General features: G+C 47.6%; 1 protein-coding gene across 1 annotated transcript; it reads right to left on the bottom strand.

Annotated features, from left to right (window-relative positions):
• Positions 1-316: 316 nt before the first annotated feature.
• On the bottom strand, positions 317-16,678 carry CYTH4 (cytohesin 4). Its single transcript, XM_035551970.1, has 13 exons — positions 16,660-16,678; positions 11,501-11,583; positions 9,095-9,192; positions 8,779-8,845; positions 6,327-6,445; positions 5,858-5,938; positions 5,124-5,236; positions 4,413-4,561; positions 2,416-2,527; positions 1,882-1,958; positions 1,459-1,530; positions 704-858; positions 317-389 (listed from the first exon to the last, which is right to left on the bottom strand). Exons 1-13 carry the CDS (start codon positions 16,676-16,678, stop codon positions 317-319), a joined length of 1,218 nt encoding a protein of 405 aa, XP_035407863.1.
• Positions 16,679-17,327: the final 649 nt, after the last annotated feature.

Consider the following 17,327-nt stretch of genomic DNA (forward strand, 5'->3'; position numbering starts at 1 on the left):
CCCTCAAATCTTGTCCTTCATGCCTGGAGCTAGACGGAAGAACCCAAAGGCTAGACACTGTGCAGCCTTTGTGTTATGACATGGGACATGCTGTGCCCACAGCTCTGACAGTCCTCAGTTGGTTGCACCCAGTGCCTCTGCCTTCAGGTTGGAAAGGGAAGAAGCAAATCTGCTAAGTTGTCCTGTCAGACATCTTTCTACCATGTGGGAGGCAGAGGGAGCCAATGCTTCTGAATTTCTTCACTGGAAGTGCCCCGCATGAGAGGGAAGCTGCCCAACAAATACAGTTTCCTGCTGCCAGTGACCAGCTCAGGGCTCAGTTTTTGTTGGCAATCTTTTTCTTTCGGGCGGAGACCAGATCATAGAAAGGATCCTGTGTTATGCTGGTCCTGGAAACAGAGGGAAATGAGAGCAAGAGCAAGAGATTTAATGCTGGAGGACAGCACAGGCAACCTACCTGAACCTGCCCAGAGAGCTCACCAAAAAGTAGGACTGGAGATTTGCAAGTAGAGGAGAATTTAGCTATGGTTAGAGATTCTCCAGAAGGGGCCTTAAAACCCCTTGACATCAAGCAGTTGTTAGGCTGCAAACTTTTCTCTTCACCCTCTTTTTCAGGCTGTATTCCCTGGTAGCCAAATAAATTGTGTGACTGTCCCAGGGCTGGACAAAGACAGGCTCAGGCTTCCACTTCTGGTCTCCTCACCTTATTGCCTCAATCCACTCATCACGTTCTGCTGGTGTGGCTGCTGAGATCTTGTAGGACTGATGCTTGCCTTCAACCACCTTCCCATCTCCATCTGTTTTGCAGGCTTTGATCTTCTGACCTTTGCAGTTGGGATTGAAGAGCTCGAAGCAGTTCTGTCAGAAAGGGAACAAAATGGAATTGCAGCAGAGGACAGGGGGAGCAAGGAAGCTATGCCATGGGTGACAGGGTCAGAGAGCTTTCAAAAGGGAGGAAAGCATTGACTGTCTTTGAAATGCAATAGTCTCACCTTCCCTGCCCCAAGAATCCTCCTATGTTAGATCTCCAAACCATCCCTCTGAGGTAAACACATGCCTCGTATGAAGGGCTGGACACTAAAACAGCTTTTATGGAGAGGTGGAGTATCGACAGTTATCACAGAACAGCTTATGGGATCTGTCACCCTGCTTCACATATAAAAATCTCTTCCCCTTTTGAGTAGATGCGACATCCTCTCTTTTGCTTGCTACCACAAAGATGGAAGGTATTTCTCACAAGGTCATGCCATATCAGGGGAGTGGCTTTGCACAGAAGATGCACAGAGAAGAAAAAAATGCCCCTTCCTGGGCACGTTCCCTAACCCCACAGCACTACCCACCTCCCCAGAGCCAGAGCGTGCCCCCAGCCACCTTGGCTCTCACCAGTGCGTGCACCCTCTTTTCCCACTGACCACCCGAGAGCCTGCACTGGCAGAGTACCAAGTAGTGGAGACTTACTGGCTTTTTGGGGTCATCCACCTTCCGGACTGATAGGTTCTCCAGGGGGATAATGCCCAGAGGCTCTTTGTCCTGCAGGCAAGGAAATATAAATTAACACCCAAGATGTTCCCCCACATCTCTGCCACTATACATAGCCTCTCCGATTTCCCAGACGTGTGTCTTTGTGGAGGTGAAGAGAGCAGTGTGTGCCTGCATTAACACTATGGGGAGCTTATTTACAGGAGGCCACAGCAATGGCTTCAGTGTCCAGCCTCTCCCATCATCCAGACCAGAAGAAACAGCATAGGAGAGAAGGGAGGTCTGAGCTCAGTCTGGGAGCATGGGGTTGAAGGACAGAGCTGCCCCCTACCCTCTGCTCCTCCCTGGCCCCACCTGTAACCACCCAGGACACAGTTTCCCAACCCAAAATTAATCCTTTACCGTGGTGTATTCAAAGTAGTACAGGCAGTTGTCGGTCAGAATGAACCAGCGGCGTTTCCAGGTTTTCACACGTCCTCCTAAAGGCAGTGAGGTTCAAAAGCCATTAGTCCCACACTTTGCCATCCTCCCCCCAGCCCTGCTCTATACACACACATGGGCAGGCTGATTTCATGCCCCAAGGAGGAAACTGCAGTGCTCCCCACTGAGTTGATGCCATATGGAGGAGACACACAACACACAGGGAGCCAATTTTGCTGTGATGGGCCTACGAACGGGGAGGGGTGAGGGATATCTTTCTGGGTCCCCTTTTGGAGCAGAGAGACCCTGTAGGAGGGGGGCTGGGAGGGGAAAGCAGGCTCAACAGCAGATTTCAACAGCAGGTGTCAGCCTCACCCCACTGCAGCAGTGGAAGGACAGTGGAGATGCTGGTGCCCGGCTGGGTTTTTGGATCCTGAGTGGGCTCCTGGGGGAGATTTGTGATGGGCGGCATGAGGGCAGGGAACTCAGAGGAGCTAGGGGAAGCCTGTCCCTTACCTAGTTTCAGTAGCCATCCCTCGCGGCTAGGGTTGAAGAAAGTATGCGTCAGATCATTCCCATCATCTTCTGGTATGGAGAACGGCTCGTTCTTTATGCTCTCAAACAGATTCTGCCCCAGAGCATTGGAGGGGGGAGAGAGAGAGAAAGAAAGAAAGACACACTTCTGACAAAGCTTGTACACAGCCATCCCAGGCCCTTCACTCTACACAGGGGAAGGTGAAGGGAGAGGAGGGTGGACAGTGAGTACTGGGGATGCAACAGCCCTCAACGTACACCTCACAGGGCCTCAAAGGTGATTGCAAATTTTCTGCATCCTGTGTCAAAAAAAGAAAGAAAAAAAAAAAAAGAGAGAGACCCATTTTGGAAACTCACAAAACCGCGTACCTATATCAAAAACAGGCTGCAGTGACTGACCTCAGCATGTCATGCAAGGACTGACTGCTGTGGGTGGCAACGAGGTAATACTAAGGAAGTGTAGGGGTGGGAGGTGGGTGACACAGACTGCAGCCCCATTTGGGCTCTGGGTTGGTGGTGCACCATCCAATGATCAAATACTCTGCCGAGAGCTTGTGTGCAGAGACCAACACGCGCATCTGCATGACCGCAAGGAGACATATTTCGCAGAACCATGGCATTTGGCATTGATGATTACACTAAATGTGACTTTCATAACAGCAGAATTGACAGAGGCAGGTTACTAGCTTTCAAAGGGTACAAAGATGTTGCTCACATCACTGGCATTTGCCATCACTTATTACCCAAGTCATGAAAAAAAATAGAAGTGTACTTTTTTGTTGCTCCTGCAACTTCCACCAGATTATGTGAAATAAATGACATACTGGAGAAAATCTAAAGCTTTTATCCTGAGGAGATGCTGCTCAGCAAACCCAAACATGGGGTGCAGGCAGCCTCTTTGATGCAAAGCATGAGTTATTCCACCCAGGTTGGCTGAGTGAAATCAGACAAATGTCATAAGCCTGCCGACTTCCACCTTGCCTAAGAGGGCAGGTCCTGTGCCTGCACAGTCCCTGGAAACTGGTAGCTCCAGCTTTTCTAATAGGTGCCTCTCCTATCTCTGTCTCCCCTTCTGCATCTTCATCCTCTGGAATCAGAGATGCTATGGACGTGCTAAGAGCTTTATAGATGCTGAAAGAGACCCTGACACTCAGCTGGGGCTTGTTGGTGCTACTTGCACAAAGATATATCCTGCTGTGAGAGAATTCAGGCCCCGACTGATGGGAATACTGGAGAAAGCTACAGGTATTCATTTAGGTATGAACAAGGGGAAGGGATACATACTCTGGGCTACATTAACATTGCCACACAAGCACACATCCTCAAGAAACAGCCAGTTCCCTAGGAAACTAGGGCTTTCTGAGATGGCTAAAGGAGCCAGGTGTCCAGCTAGGTCCCAAAGAGGTGGGTGCCCCGTTCACACAGCCTCAGACCTACACAGCACACAGAGACCCGCCACTCTGCCCCCGACTTCCTCCCACAAAGGTGGTGTTGCACTCCCTGGGCTGCTCACAGACATCTTTTATAGGTTGTCTTTGTCTCACACTCCCTGAGCACTTGCCTGCACGCCACATATTTAGGCCATCTCTTACACACTTGCTCTGTCTTTGTGTGTGTCTCTCTCTCAGTATGTCCTCCTCTGGCTCACAGTTACAATATCTGTTCCTCTCTCACACAGACACGCTTAAAAAGACAAACTTGCTTAAACCCATACTGCTATTCACTGAATGTCTCCAGACATGTTTCTCTTGTTCTCACCAACAAGCACATGTACAGCCTCTCTCCAAAGATGTTTCCATGTTTTCCAGATTTGTTTTTGTACCTATTTCTCTTTTTCCTTGAGTAGCCCTCCCCCTTACAGGGCAGAAGGTCAATAGACCTGCATTACACTGAGACCTATGGACCTTTGATTCTCAGTGGACCCCAAGCCAGAGAGAAAACAGGAGCGAGGGAAAACGGGAGACCAGAGCGTTTCTTACCTTTAAAAGCTCTTCTGGCAGGTCTGCTCCATTGTCAATGCCTCGGTTGATGGATACAAATCTTTCAAATGGGGGTTTATCTTTCACATTGGGATTGTGCAGGCTAGTGTTAAGCATGATGATAGAGAAGGAGAGTATATAACAGGTATCTGTCAATGAGAAAGGAAAAACAGGACTGATGGCATTTGTCTTAGAGGGCAAATCAATCCCCATTCTAACAGGTAGCTGGGCTCCAGTTACTGGTGAACAGCCTCACCCCCTCAGCTGTAGGAGGAACAGGGAGATTTCTCCTATGCTAGAAGAAAGACAGACAGGGCTAGAGGAGAGTTGATCTCCTATGATGGCAAGCTGGAGAGATCTGGTCAGGTAACAGCTCTGCTAGCAGGAAAGTTTCTACAGACCCATGTCTGTAAGTCCTATCCTTGCTGTAATGAGGTGCACTTCACATGGGGCTGGGAGCACTTCTCAAGCCTAATCCCTGTTGGGATGGGATGGAGCACAGTAGCAAAATGAGGACTGAAGATCCCTCAGCCTACTGAAAAGCTTCACAGGAACTGGTCTGCCTCTTTTAACTTAAGGTAAGAGAATATGAAAGACGGCATCCACACTTCCAAGTGATGCTTTCTGTGCATTGTGAATTGGAAAGGAAGGCTCCTCTCTCTAGGAAACAGTGGATCTCAGCTTCACAGGCCTTCTTCTCCCCATAACTACCTGTGGACTGGAATACTCCTGGGTTACACTTGCAGTACCAGTTGGCAAAGGCCTCCATCATGCGGTCAATCTTCTGTGCTTCCCCAGGCAGCCGGAAGCTCCATAGGAACTGTCTGTCAGGAGTAGCATGTCAGAGGGTTAGTCAGATGGTCTGCAAGGGACTTTTATCCCTTCTCTCAGCCCATGAGACACCACGAAAATACAAGAAGGCATCCCATCACACCAGGGAAACAACACAGCACAGGAAGCAGGAGATCTGTTTCTCTCTCTACAAATTCCTTGGGTTCATCAGCCTTAAACTCCCTAAAAGGAGGAAGCAGAACTGAACATACTGTAAACATCCTTTTCCCTAGGGAGTGCTCTGCTGGCCTGTAAGAGAATGAGTTGCTCTAAGGCAGAATTCACTTTGTCACTGACATAGTGGACACTGTGGACTGATATATTTCCTGGTACAAAAAATAAGTTACCCCATCCACTGAAGCTACGAATGACCCACCTTGCTTTCCCCATCTTCTCTGTAAATGGCTCGAACCTTCTACAGGCCATGAAAGAGGTCTTCCAAGGAAAGTTATGTTAACACCTCGCAGAGAAACAGGCTTAGAACCAACACACACAGCAGGGCCTTGGGATGCCCCATCTCATCCCAGTGTGGCTTTCATCACCTTCCTGAGTAGTAAGACCCAGTGGCTGAGCAGGTTCCAGCTCCATCTGCTACTTCCTACACGCTCACTCACCTTAGTGCCTGCACCAGGTTGAGATTGGCAAACTGGTGACATGTCACGAAAGCTTGGAGGATCTGAATGTTTGTGGGGTCCCTGGGAGAGGACAGAGGGAAAAGATTAGAAGAGAGCTTTGGCCCTGCTCAGTTTGGATGCCCTGTGGTGTGACGACATGCACCTGGCTCCCTCCCAGCCTCCCCATCCCCTCTACCCAACAAGGAGCCAAGATGCATGGGCACCAGTCTTGTCTGGGAAGACTGACTCCAGTACAGATGGAAGGACAGGTAGTCCATACAGCCAGCCTTAGCCACACTCCAAAGGACATCCTCCAAGGTGTCCTGCCCACCGAGCCCACTGCAGTGTGAGATCACATTCAGTGATCTCCTGCCTGTGGTCTCCCAGGAGTCATCTAAAAGAGTGGCTGAGAGGGGCCAGGCAGGACAGAACCTCCAACGGGCCTCCTCATCCAGGCTGGGTAGCTCACCTCCCACCCAGGTAATCCCCAATGGCTGTCTTGTTCAGGCCTTCACCCTTGTGGAGGAATTTGGCGATCTCCTGCAGGTCTGAGGACAATAGCTGTTGCTCAATCAGGTACTGGATCCCCTGGGAGAGGAGAAGCAAGACAGCAAAGTTAGACAGATTTTTGGGCTGGTGCAAAGGTAGGACTTCAATATCCTGATATCAACCTTCCCTAGTTTTGAGTATTTTGTCTCCTCTGTTAGTCCCCAGCCCCTCCATGAGAGGCCACTGCCATCTCCCCACCCTTATTCCATCTATCTTTGTCTACTACAGTGGGTCAGTCTCACACCCAGTTCATCTATAGACTTGGAGAAATATTTCACTGAACTGGAAACTAAAGCAAACAAAAAAGGGCAGTGTAGGCCAAAAGTCCAAACAGTCAGGTAGATTTAAGGCAGTCAAAAGTGTTCATTTTAACATTTTCAATCAAAGTATCTTAGTATCCTGTCCCTAATTGCCATTTTTTTCCAAATCAACTTAAAGAAAAATGTTTGCTTGAAAATAAGAAGACCTAATTAAAAAATATATTCAAACAAAAATGTGGGCTTGAGACTTTTTTTCCCCCAAAATTTTCTTGTAGGCCACAGAACAGAAAAGTCTGCAATCTCTTAAGCTCCATCTTCCCAAGCCAGTAAGGATGGAGTGTGTTTTTTAAAAAATATAGAGAGTCTGAGCTTGGCTGCGCAAACAGCCAACATTCTATTTTAGAGAGAATTTTATGATTTTCAAAGTTACAGAAAGTTGCAGTTTGGTTCAGATTCATAACAATATCTAAGAACACTGCAATTCTCCAGACCACGCTGCAGTTCTCCTCACAAAATGCAATAAAGGAATGAAAATTGTTTTAGATCCATCAAAATGTTCTACTTCAACAGAATCAATTCACTTTGCCTTGTAATATATAAAAAACTATTTCTATAATGCCCCAAAGAAAAAGCAGTTTCAAAAGAAGAAATTGGAATGTTTGGGAGATTTCTCCACACTATTTTCCCTTCTTTTTCCCCAGATGAAATTTCAGTTAGATCAATTTAATTTCGCAAATTATTGCAGTGACGGTGGAGCTCCATTTTCCAGAAGAAAACATTTCTCCCAAAAGATTTTGTTCAGCCGTATTCCTGACGCTTACCTCCCCTAGACTCGGGAACTTGCCCTGAGCACTTGGAGATAGGAACTCATTTCATCAGCATTGCCTGGATGAAATACAACCTTAGCAGGAAGTAGTAAAGAAAGTTCCCTGCACTGCAAGACTTATCAGCCTAAAGTATGTAGAAAAAGGGGAGCAATAAACAGAGATCTGGGTGTGCTTATTCTAAATTAAAAACAATATGGACACATAGTGTAGGAGTTTGACCAGGCTGATCAGCATTGAACTAATAACACTAAAATAGTTTGGAGTCAGAATTAATTTGGGCATTTCTGCACAGCATGGCACAGTGCTATAGAGACATACACCTCTGGGGCCTCAAACCAAGGTCAGACAAAAAGACAGAAAGGAAGCCTGCTCTCACGTGAGCTGGAAGCACCATTATCAGTCCTTTAAAACAGCTCCCACTGGCAGAGGGATGTCCAGGGATTGACATGCACTCCAACTGCAGTGTGGGCTGGGGAAGGCATCCTGATGGTCTCAGCAGAGGAGGGAAGGAGGGATGTAAAGTTGACACTCAGACCAGCAGTTGTCCAAGCTGCTAGCTGTGGTTAGCTGCTGATGAGCGGTTGTTCAGTGCAGCTTGTGGTTTTCTTTATAGAGCTCAAAAATTGGCCCACCAGTAAGGTGGAAGGAAGACAAAACTGTCTTTCTCACATCTTCTCTACTTAGTCATGCAGCTTTCTGCAGAGGGCTGAAGGCTATGGGGTCTAGACCCCACTGGTGAGAATCTCAGAAAGTGGAGGATCTAGACTCGCTCCTCAGTCCAACTGGTACGAATGAAACCAAAACTAATTCCTAACCAACAGAGGCAGGTTGGCCACTTCTGTTCTGAAAGAACCAAGGAACCTGACACACTCTCAGAACTTCCCACCTTCTCCTTACTTTATCCCCCTCCATCACATTACGGGCAATTCTCAGCCTCATACAGGCAAAAAGAGCTGGTCTGAGGAATAAAATATCTCTTGATACACCGACAATGTTAAACCATCCTCCCTTTATTTCTTTTAGCTTTGGTTTGCATCTGATAGGATGCCCTATGTGGGGAGTGCCCTACTTGATGTGGGAAGGCAACATAGCTTGATCTTATCAAAATACCTTATTCAGGGATAGAAAGGAAGGTGCTACTGACTGGAGCCTTAGCAAGGTAGGAAACCAGCCCCACACTCTCTGGACATAGTTCCTTTGGCATGGGCAGCTGCAAGTGGACCAGTAGCCATGAGAACCTCTTCCTCACAGCTTTCTCCTCATAGCTGGAATGAGCAAATCCTACCTTTGCAGGGTCCATGTTGAATTTCTTCCGACCCAGGGACAGAAGTTTATCCCTCTGTGATAGTTTGCTGCAAACACAAAGAAGGGAAGTCAAACTTATAATAAAGGTGTTTCACTTAGGACACTCACAAGGCAACTCAGATATCCCCAGGTAAGATGTTTAACTGCCCAGAAAGAAAGGGAAATCTCAGAGGAGAATAGCATTCCTGTCATCATTTTCCTGTCCTTGTTGTGATCCAGACCCCACTGGTGCTTTTGTTTTCTCAACATCAAGAGGGAGACTATAAACAAAGGAATACCCATCTTGTTCCACTTGCCTGGTCTGCTCCCCAGGGTTATGGTCTGTCTCTTGCCTCTCTTCATTTTGGAAGCATTCAATCTCTGCAAACACCTGGGCAATCTGTTCCTTCAACTTCTGCAAAAGAAATATCAGGAGAGTGAAAGTGATTGAGGGAAAAGCAACAGATGTAAGGAGCATATTTTACTTCTTCCCTCAGTTATAGGAGAAGGCCAGGTCAGATAGTCAGAACCAGGCAAGGGTGTCTGTGAAACGTGCACAACTTCGATGTGACCTTGCCCATCCAAAAGGGATTCCAGCTGAAAAAAAATAATAATAATGGAATGAAGGTGCAGAGGATATTCCCATGTCTGCTGTCATTCAGGGCTGGATAATCAAGCTTAGTCAGCACAGATGAGTCCAAGAACTCATCCCAGTGCTGACTTCAATTCTTCAAACAATATTAGATGTGACTCTACATCATGCACATTTCCTTCTAGTTTTTGCTTTGCATAGCCTAGTTACACATCCAGGATAGGGGAAGTGGAACCAGTAACTGGGAGGTCAATGTGGACCAGAAATGGCCACGTTGTGAAATACAGAGTTTTTAATGCTTCTATCACTCAATACCAGTGAGCTGATACCTGTCTTTAGGTGAAGAAAGAAGAGAGGAGGACAAAAAGAAAAGGAACCACTGACAAATTTTAAGAGTCAGTTGCAGAATACAGTTTCCTTTATGTTCGTGACGGGCCATAGCCTTCTTGGCTGGATATTCTGTGTTACCAAGGAAACCACGATCTCGGCATCTCCTTGTTTTCCTTCTGTAATTTGGGTCCCCCTCAGAGCCAGAGTGCATCACAACTCTCTTCCAGGAATCACTCAAATTATTCCTTTTGCAAACCAGAATAGGCAAGAAAAGAAGAGTTGTTATATGAAAAATTTTGCCTCAACTAGGAGTGAGGATACAGTGGTGGTGTGCACCCTAGCAGAGAAACTGAAGTTCTCCAATATCCTACAATTTAAAAGATCTTCTGGACTTCAGTTTTGCTCTGACCTTCATTTTGTTTTGCTTCGTCAGTTTGCCAGAGCTGGGCGTGTTCCTTAATAAGCGTTAGATATTGCACAACTGTCACAAATACGTGATCTTAGCTCCTGAGTTTCAAATGATTATCAGTTTTGTTATTTTCTTCTCTACTGTCTTTTGGTGGTGTAGCAAGCAAGATTAGGCCTGTCCTCTTTCCTCCTCTTTTTCCCCCACCAGACAACAACCCCCCTGTCCCTAGTCTTTGTGTTAAAGTGTATTGCTAAATAGATTCTGAAGAAATCCAGATGGGAAAAGATTTCTATTTTCTAGGTACCTGTTCACCTGAACACATCCTGTTACACTGGACAATGCACACCCGACTGGCTAATGGCTTTAGTATTTAGAATAAGGGTCAGTGCAGCCTAGCATCTTTTCTCTGTCCATAGTGGGTAAAAAATGTAGTATTCCTGCTCAAATATCATACTTCCTACAGTGCCCATTGCCCATCCTGAAAACCGAAGAGATAAAAAAACAAGCCCAAGCAAACCACATGCACATACATTCACAGTCTGTTTTGTAAGAGGAGGCAAGACACCATTCTGATTTTGCAGCAGAAATGTTAAGTCTGGAAGCCTGAGAAGTGATAGGTAGTTTGGCTTAATCCTTTACTCTATTCAAGGAGATACTGCACTCATTCTCCAGGTATCCGGACATCCTCATGCTGTGCATGCAAACTCAGTGCAAGATGAGAGCACACATTCCATGGTGATGGAGGCAGAAGAGCAGAAGCTGTACAGCCCCATGCATGACTGTGATGTGGTAATACGGACTGATTTTGAATCTGTCACTTTCAGACTGTTTAGGAGTCAGTGGAGAAATGTTTGGGTCTGCTAAAAGAAAAGAAGAAAAGCAAATTCAACCATGGAAGCTTGTGTGGAAGGATGTTCCATCACACCTTCCGAAAGAAACTGGGTCCTTCAAGGAGGACTTAAAGGTCCATGAATGGAACAAAAGTTTGAAAAAAAAGACGGATGCAGCAGGTAACTCAGACTGATATGTCATTATAAGGTAATCAATAATTTGAAATAACCATAGATGCTGAGTCAGATCTCTGCCAATATGATCTAGTAAAATCACACTAATTTCCTTAACCCTAAATATGCAATCCCAGTTCATCCCTGTTAATGAACTGATCACTCTTTCTCAAATAACCCATTATGGTAGCTGATGATAGTACCACAGGTTGGATGAATGCTGGTGACAAATACGACAGGGCAGCCTGCAGCTCAGAATTCAACTTGGATCATGCCAAAGCAAGTGCTCAGGAGCACTTCTGCATGGCCTGAACTGTTATGCGTAGAGATTCCTTGGTGAAGAGTTTTGAGGAGGTTAGGCAGACAGGAGGAACAGGATAGTCCTTACCTTAATGTCCTCTAAGAGCTCTTCTCTGTGCTGCTTTATTGTCTCTATTTCAGCCTCTTCAGCCTCGCTCAGGTCAGATGACCCTGAAAGAGCAAACCGTTGCCTGTGAAAGTAGTACTGAGGCCAACATAATCACAGGAAAAGCCATCTCAATTTCTCAGTGCCTATCCTCTCCAAGGGTCATGTCACAGCAGCTCTGATTCCTATGCTCCAACATCTATGTTCCCTGCTGTTGCAGCCACTGTGCCTGAGCTTTGCCTTGCAAAAGTTTCTCAGTCCAGAGCCAGCAGCACAGCCTCATATATCCCGCCTAGTAGCCAGCCTCTCTGCTAGTAGACCTCTAATCCTGCAGCAACCCCCCCACCCACCCACACAACCAGTTTTAGTCATTGCAAGCACAATGAAGAGGTCTTACCAAATGCTCTTTGGTGTTTTTTGTGTCAGTCACCCTTATGTACAAGGCCTTTTGGTTCAAGCAACCTGTGACCTAAATACTCCATCTAACTCCAAGCCTCCCATGAAGAGACACTTGCTTCATTGATTGATCCACCACAGCTAGAGACAAAAATGGGTTGAGAAAGAGAATCAAGATTTTTCAAGTCTGAGGGCAGGATCTGGGGAATGAAAGCCTTGCTGAAGAAGAAGCATCTGTGGGAGGCTGTTAATCTGCTTTCCTCCCCACTGTGGACTACAGACAATACAGAAATACGAACAGGCTTCCTTGCAATGTACAGGAAGTCAAACAGATAACAACAGAGCCAAGGAGACCACAAAATGATTCATAAAAGACTTAGAAGAATTGGGGTGACAGCACTGCTGCTAAATATAATCCTGCTGAAACACAGCCTCTCCAGCAAGGAGAAAGAGGAGGTGGCAGCACAGAGAGGCAAAGCAGATGGTAAGCCCCAGGAAAACACAGGGGGCTCACACAAGGCTGAGGGCAGTGGAGCTACTGGGAGCTCACTGCAGAACTTGCAGCCAGAATCCTTGCTGCATCTGAGCACTGAGAGAGAGATTCCCCAGCAAGTCAGGGCAACTTAATGGATGCCCTGCTCCATTGTTTCATAAGCCAAAATCCCCTGGGCCTCCCATCTTCCTGGAAAAAGAGGAAGTGGAACCAGCTGCCTTGGAAATTCTCTTAGTGTGGCTCTCACATGCAAAACAACTGCTATAAATATGAGTGGGGAAAAAGGGGAAGGAACCAGCCAAGAGAGACAAAAGGAAAAGAGGACAAAGGCAGTCATCTTGGAGTCCATATTGTTCTTTCCTGCCATGGACACAACAGCCTATAAAGACCTGCTTTCCCTGCTTCTGATCTTTCCCCCATCCTCCTGGCTGGTTGGGTTTCCATGATCTAAGTCACACTAAAGTGTGCTCTCACCTTTCTCAGGCTGCAGCCTCTCCCCATCGCTCCTGCAGCTGCTTTAAAGCATTGCATTCCCAGGGGAGAGGCTGTGCATTGCTGGGGGGAAAGCACCAGGCAAGCAGACAGCATGAAACCAGGGATGGCAAAGGCTCACGTCCCCTCCCAGCTCTGTGGACAGCCCTCACGAAGAGCTGAAAGAAGCTGCCTGCTGCTGAGGACGGTCAAGAGAGGAGGAAAACCCGTGTCACTTGGCAGCTCGCAGCGCAGTGGCTTTGCTGCTCATCAGGCGGGTCGCTGACTTCCCCTTGAACGTCAGCCCTGCCTGTGAGCAGCGCCTGGGTCTTTCAGTTTACTTTGGGTCTGGAGTCTGCAGGAGATGAAGCCAGCCTCTCAGTCTCCTCAGCTTTATTTCCCTCACCCCTGTAGGGTCCAGTAATTATGGAATTATTTGTCACATTCTCGCTCAGACGCTGTCACATATTTCTTTCCAACGAAGCCCTGCAGCAGGACTTACCTGAGGAACCTCTCCTTCCCCCCACCCCATGCACAAAGTCTGTGGTGTGGCTGGTTGCTTTGCTTCAGTTGTTCCCTGTCTGCCGAAGCAGCCCAAAGCATCTCAAAGAGACCTGAGGCTCCCAGAGGGCACCATCTCACCCACACGACCCCCACTGAGATTGTAAATAACTCTGTCCCCCTTCCTCCCGAACCTCTGAAAACCCCAAGTGATTTACCTGTCCGGTGTGTTAAAATGAGAACTGTGTGGGAAAGACTGTGCGTGGGGAGGGTGGATGAGAAGAAGCATGTGAGTCACGAAGCAGGGGAAGGAATCAAGAGACAAGACAGGGTGAAATGGGAAGGAGAATGATGCCTGGAGCAAAATTTGAGAGTGATTTACACAGAGTTGCACAGAAGGTCCTTGTAAGGTTTCCTAAGTTTCCTAAACAGCTTAAGTCCCCGATATCCTCAGAAAATAATTCTGAGGTCAGTTCCTGCACGTTACTCTGCTTCCCTAACAGAAGGCCTAATGCTCTGCTGAAGGCTATTTTGAGGCTGTTCATCAACTTTACTGTATGCATTGGGGTCTACAATTAGGGGAAGTGAATGAAAAAGGCTCATTTGGGGAACTGTCCACAGAAAGGCACAGAAAGCAGCAAAGGCAGCTGGGCAAGCAGCAGATGAGTGAATAGGAGCAGACTGCCTTGCCTCTCCTTCCTTCTCCACTTTCAGAATGAGCCACATCAGTAGGAGAGGGAGGCTCTGAGTCAGTCACCGCCTGGCTCACTCCAGCCCCTTGCAATGGCACAGGGAATTCAGCCCTGCACCTGGGTGCTGGGGAACGGCTTTCAGAGCTGTCAAAGTCCTCACGACCACCAAGTTCCACTTCTCTCTAGGGCTAGATCAGGACACAGATGAAGCATAGCCCTTGTCAGGCTTCTCTGCACAAGGGAAATTTCACACTGGTGAAGAACACCCACAAGTTTCAGGGGGATGCTGCCACCATGAAGTCTGTAAGTCCATGCACAACATGCAAACAATGTTGATACTGGTTGGCATCCTCTCCAGAGAGGACTTGAAGTTGCTGCTTGCAATTTATTTTCAGAGAGCAAATGTTGAAAGGAATGCACATGAGCATGGCACTTGTGGGACTTACACCTTGAGGCTGAGGTCATGAAGACCTGCCAGTTCTTCACGAATTGCCCAGGCTTGTATTCTTGGCGCTGCTTCTCAAAACAGAACACAGACTTCAGTTGCAGTTGTGGAGACTTACGGCCTCAGCCTCCCCATCTGGAGGGCAGGCTGAAGTTACCCAAAAGTCTGGGTGACCAGCAAAGAGAAGAACAAAGAATTCATTTCCCATGGCCATGGGCTGTGCAGAGCTGCCCACGTGATAAGTCCTCAATCCCAGGCAAAAGTACATGAATGGAGAATGTGGCATTTGGAGAATAGAAGTGGGAAGTGAGCACACAGGAGAGCTAGAAGGATGGACTGCAGAAACATCAGCAGAAGGTTATCAAGAATGACTGTGTCTGTAGCACCATTACAGACCATCCATGTGCTACCCACCCACAGCATGACAGCAGAGGTTCGGCTGGCCCATTTGCACAGTAAGGTAGGGCTCTGAGTGTGGGTTTGGGAACACCTACCCATAGCAACACACAAGCAGGGCATCCTGGTGGGCACCTCCTGCATGAGTGAGGCTGTCTGGTAGGAGAATTTCACCTCAATTCTTTATTTATTCACTTATTTATTTTTATTAATACAGCTTCCGTGTCATCTCCTGTGCAGACCACCACCTACACTAGTGCCAGGTCGGTAGCAGGAAGCTCTCCAGCTCCTCAGTCCCTCCCACCCAATCTGTCTCCCTCTTGCAGCTCTACAGTTCTCCACCAGCCGCTGCCAGAAAAAATTCAAAATGGACCTCACAGAGATAGAATTTGCACAATCCAGCTACAGGGGGGAAAGGTGTGAAGAAGAGCAGAACCCCACTGCACTACTGCAGTGTGCAAATTTAAGACAAACAGCTTGGCAATGCACAACTTGAGTGAATGAGTGTCGCACCATCTGTTCTGAGGGCCTCCACTTCTGCAGAAAGCACACCCCAAAAGAAGAAGCAAAACATGAAGTATCCCATCTCCTCCTGCCCGGTTTGTCTCGCAGCAACTTTGTCCACCATGGATTTCAGGTGGTGAGGGCCAGGTGACCTGAAGAGCCCTGCTTTCACCAACATGAATAGCCAGATGCTGGCAAGAGCTCTGCCAGAAATTGGTCCTACCAATTTTTCTGCCAAGCAAGCCTGGTATGCAGTTTGATCGTGCTCTTTTTTTTTGACTAAGGAGCTGAAAGGTGCAGAAGAGTTGTTCAAAGCGGGCACTGCTTTTTTCCCCTTCATTCTCTGTTCCACTTCCTACACGCAAGAGCTGGCTAGGACAGGGGGTCAGACACAGCAGGGCCATTCCACAATGATCCCTTTTCTTCCTGGCCCTTGTTCAGCCTCAGTCCTTCCCACTCTCAGACATATGGATGCATAGAGCTTCAGAAGAAGGCTGAAAATGTTCAGTCCAGTAGTGTCCCTTTCTCTGCTGAATCCCTACCACTTTATCCACCATCTGCTGAACTAGGAAATAAAACCCGAGATCTCTCTCAGTTCCTCAGATGTGGCTTACCTTCCCCACCCACACCTGCTTTTTTAGATTATTTCAGGACAAGGCAAGCCCACCTGCAGGTCACTTTCAGGTGTTAGAACACGAATATAGTCACTAACCTTTGACAAACATAAGCAAGAGAGGCTACCAGTGCCAAAAGACTAGCGAGCTTGTTGCACTTGGACACCCAACTGCATGAGACACTCTGCAAATGCAAGCCAGCCTCTGCAGGCTGTAGGGAAACACCACAGAGGAGCTTGCAAGCCATGCCAAAGTTGCATGGAGAGAAGCCAAAGCTTATAGGTGCTCATCCCAAGTGTTGCATAAACCCTTGATATCCCCGAGTCAGCTCAGCTTAGGATCACCAGCACAGTAGGCACTCTGAGCACAAGAGACGTTCAGGTCAGTGGGAGCATTTCTCCTGAGCTGAAAGGAGTTTCCTCATGAAAGAGCAAGTAAAAGCAAAACCATGCCTGCTGCTCAAGGCTGCCAAGCAAGTAACTGTACCACCAGGGATCTTCCACCATCTCATTCCTCCTGCCACCAGCAGCAGCATTCACTCACCACTGGGATTTCATGGTGTGCTCTGCCCCGTCAAACTGGGTGCACAGCCCTCACTGAAAACAAGACAAAAGGTGGTCGAGGCTTACCAGCAGGAGAAAAGTCCATCCTGAAGAGCCCAACGTGTTTTCCACAAAGGTGTTGTTCTTCCTTGCTTTCTGCTTGCTCAGACACTTCACAGAACTGAAACGACTTGTAGCCAGTGACCAAAATTGCAGCAGCTTTAGGGGGGGCGGGTTGCCCTCTGGCTCCTCCCTTCCCGTCCTCGTCCCTCCGACCACATCTCATGAGCTTGTATCAGTGAAGGAAGCTGTGTGTGCACGCTGCTCCGACCTAGCAGAGGCTCCTTGGCTACTTCTGCAGTGCAAATCCACAAATATGCAATGCAAATCCACCCCAGCAGCTTTTGAGGTGAACATCTGAGCCCATATTTGTGTTTGAGGGGACTGAATTGAGCAGTGACGGTACCTCAGGATTTTATCTGGGACACTCCAGTGACAGAGGAGGATAAAAGGAAGTTCCTGATTCAGAAAACCCATCTAATTCAGGAAGTGGTTTCATTTTAAAGGAAAGATTCTTCCTGTGTTAATTCTGCAGCAGGTTGTGGGCGGGTGAATGCTCCAGAACTGGAGGGTGGTTGATGGAGGCTGGGGAGAAGAGCGTCTTTTTCTTCTTTTCCCTCCCTCACCCCCCACTATGTGATGTTTACTGTAGGTCTTGCTCCTTCTTCCACTAACAAACTGAACCAAGGAGGAAA

The sequence above is a fragment of the Cygnus atratus genome, chromosome 1, assembly GCF_013377495.2.
Source record: "Cygnus atratus isolate AKBS03 ecotype Queensland, Australia chromosome 1, CAtr_DNAZoo_HiC_assembly, whole genome shotgun sequence".
Lineage (NCBI taxonomy): Eukaryota > Metazoa > Chordata > Aves > Anseriformes > Anatidae > Cygnus > Cygnus atratus.

Bases quoted from the DNA above. Each gene is read 5' to 3' on its own strand.
- CYTH4 (XM_035551970.1), bottom strand. The intron at 5,237-5,857 runs GTGAGTGAGCGT...TACTCCTGACAG, and splicing joins AACCTGGTGCAGGCACTAAG to ACAGTTCCTATGGAGCTTCC. The intron at 1,531-1,881 runs GTAAAGGATTAA...CCTTGCCTGCAG, and splicing joins ACTACTTTGAATACACCACG to GACAAAGAGCCTCTGGGCAT.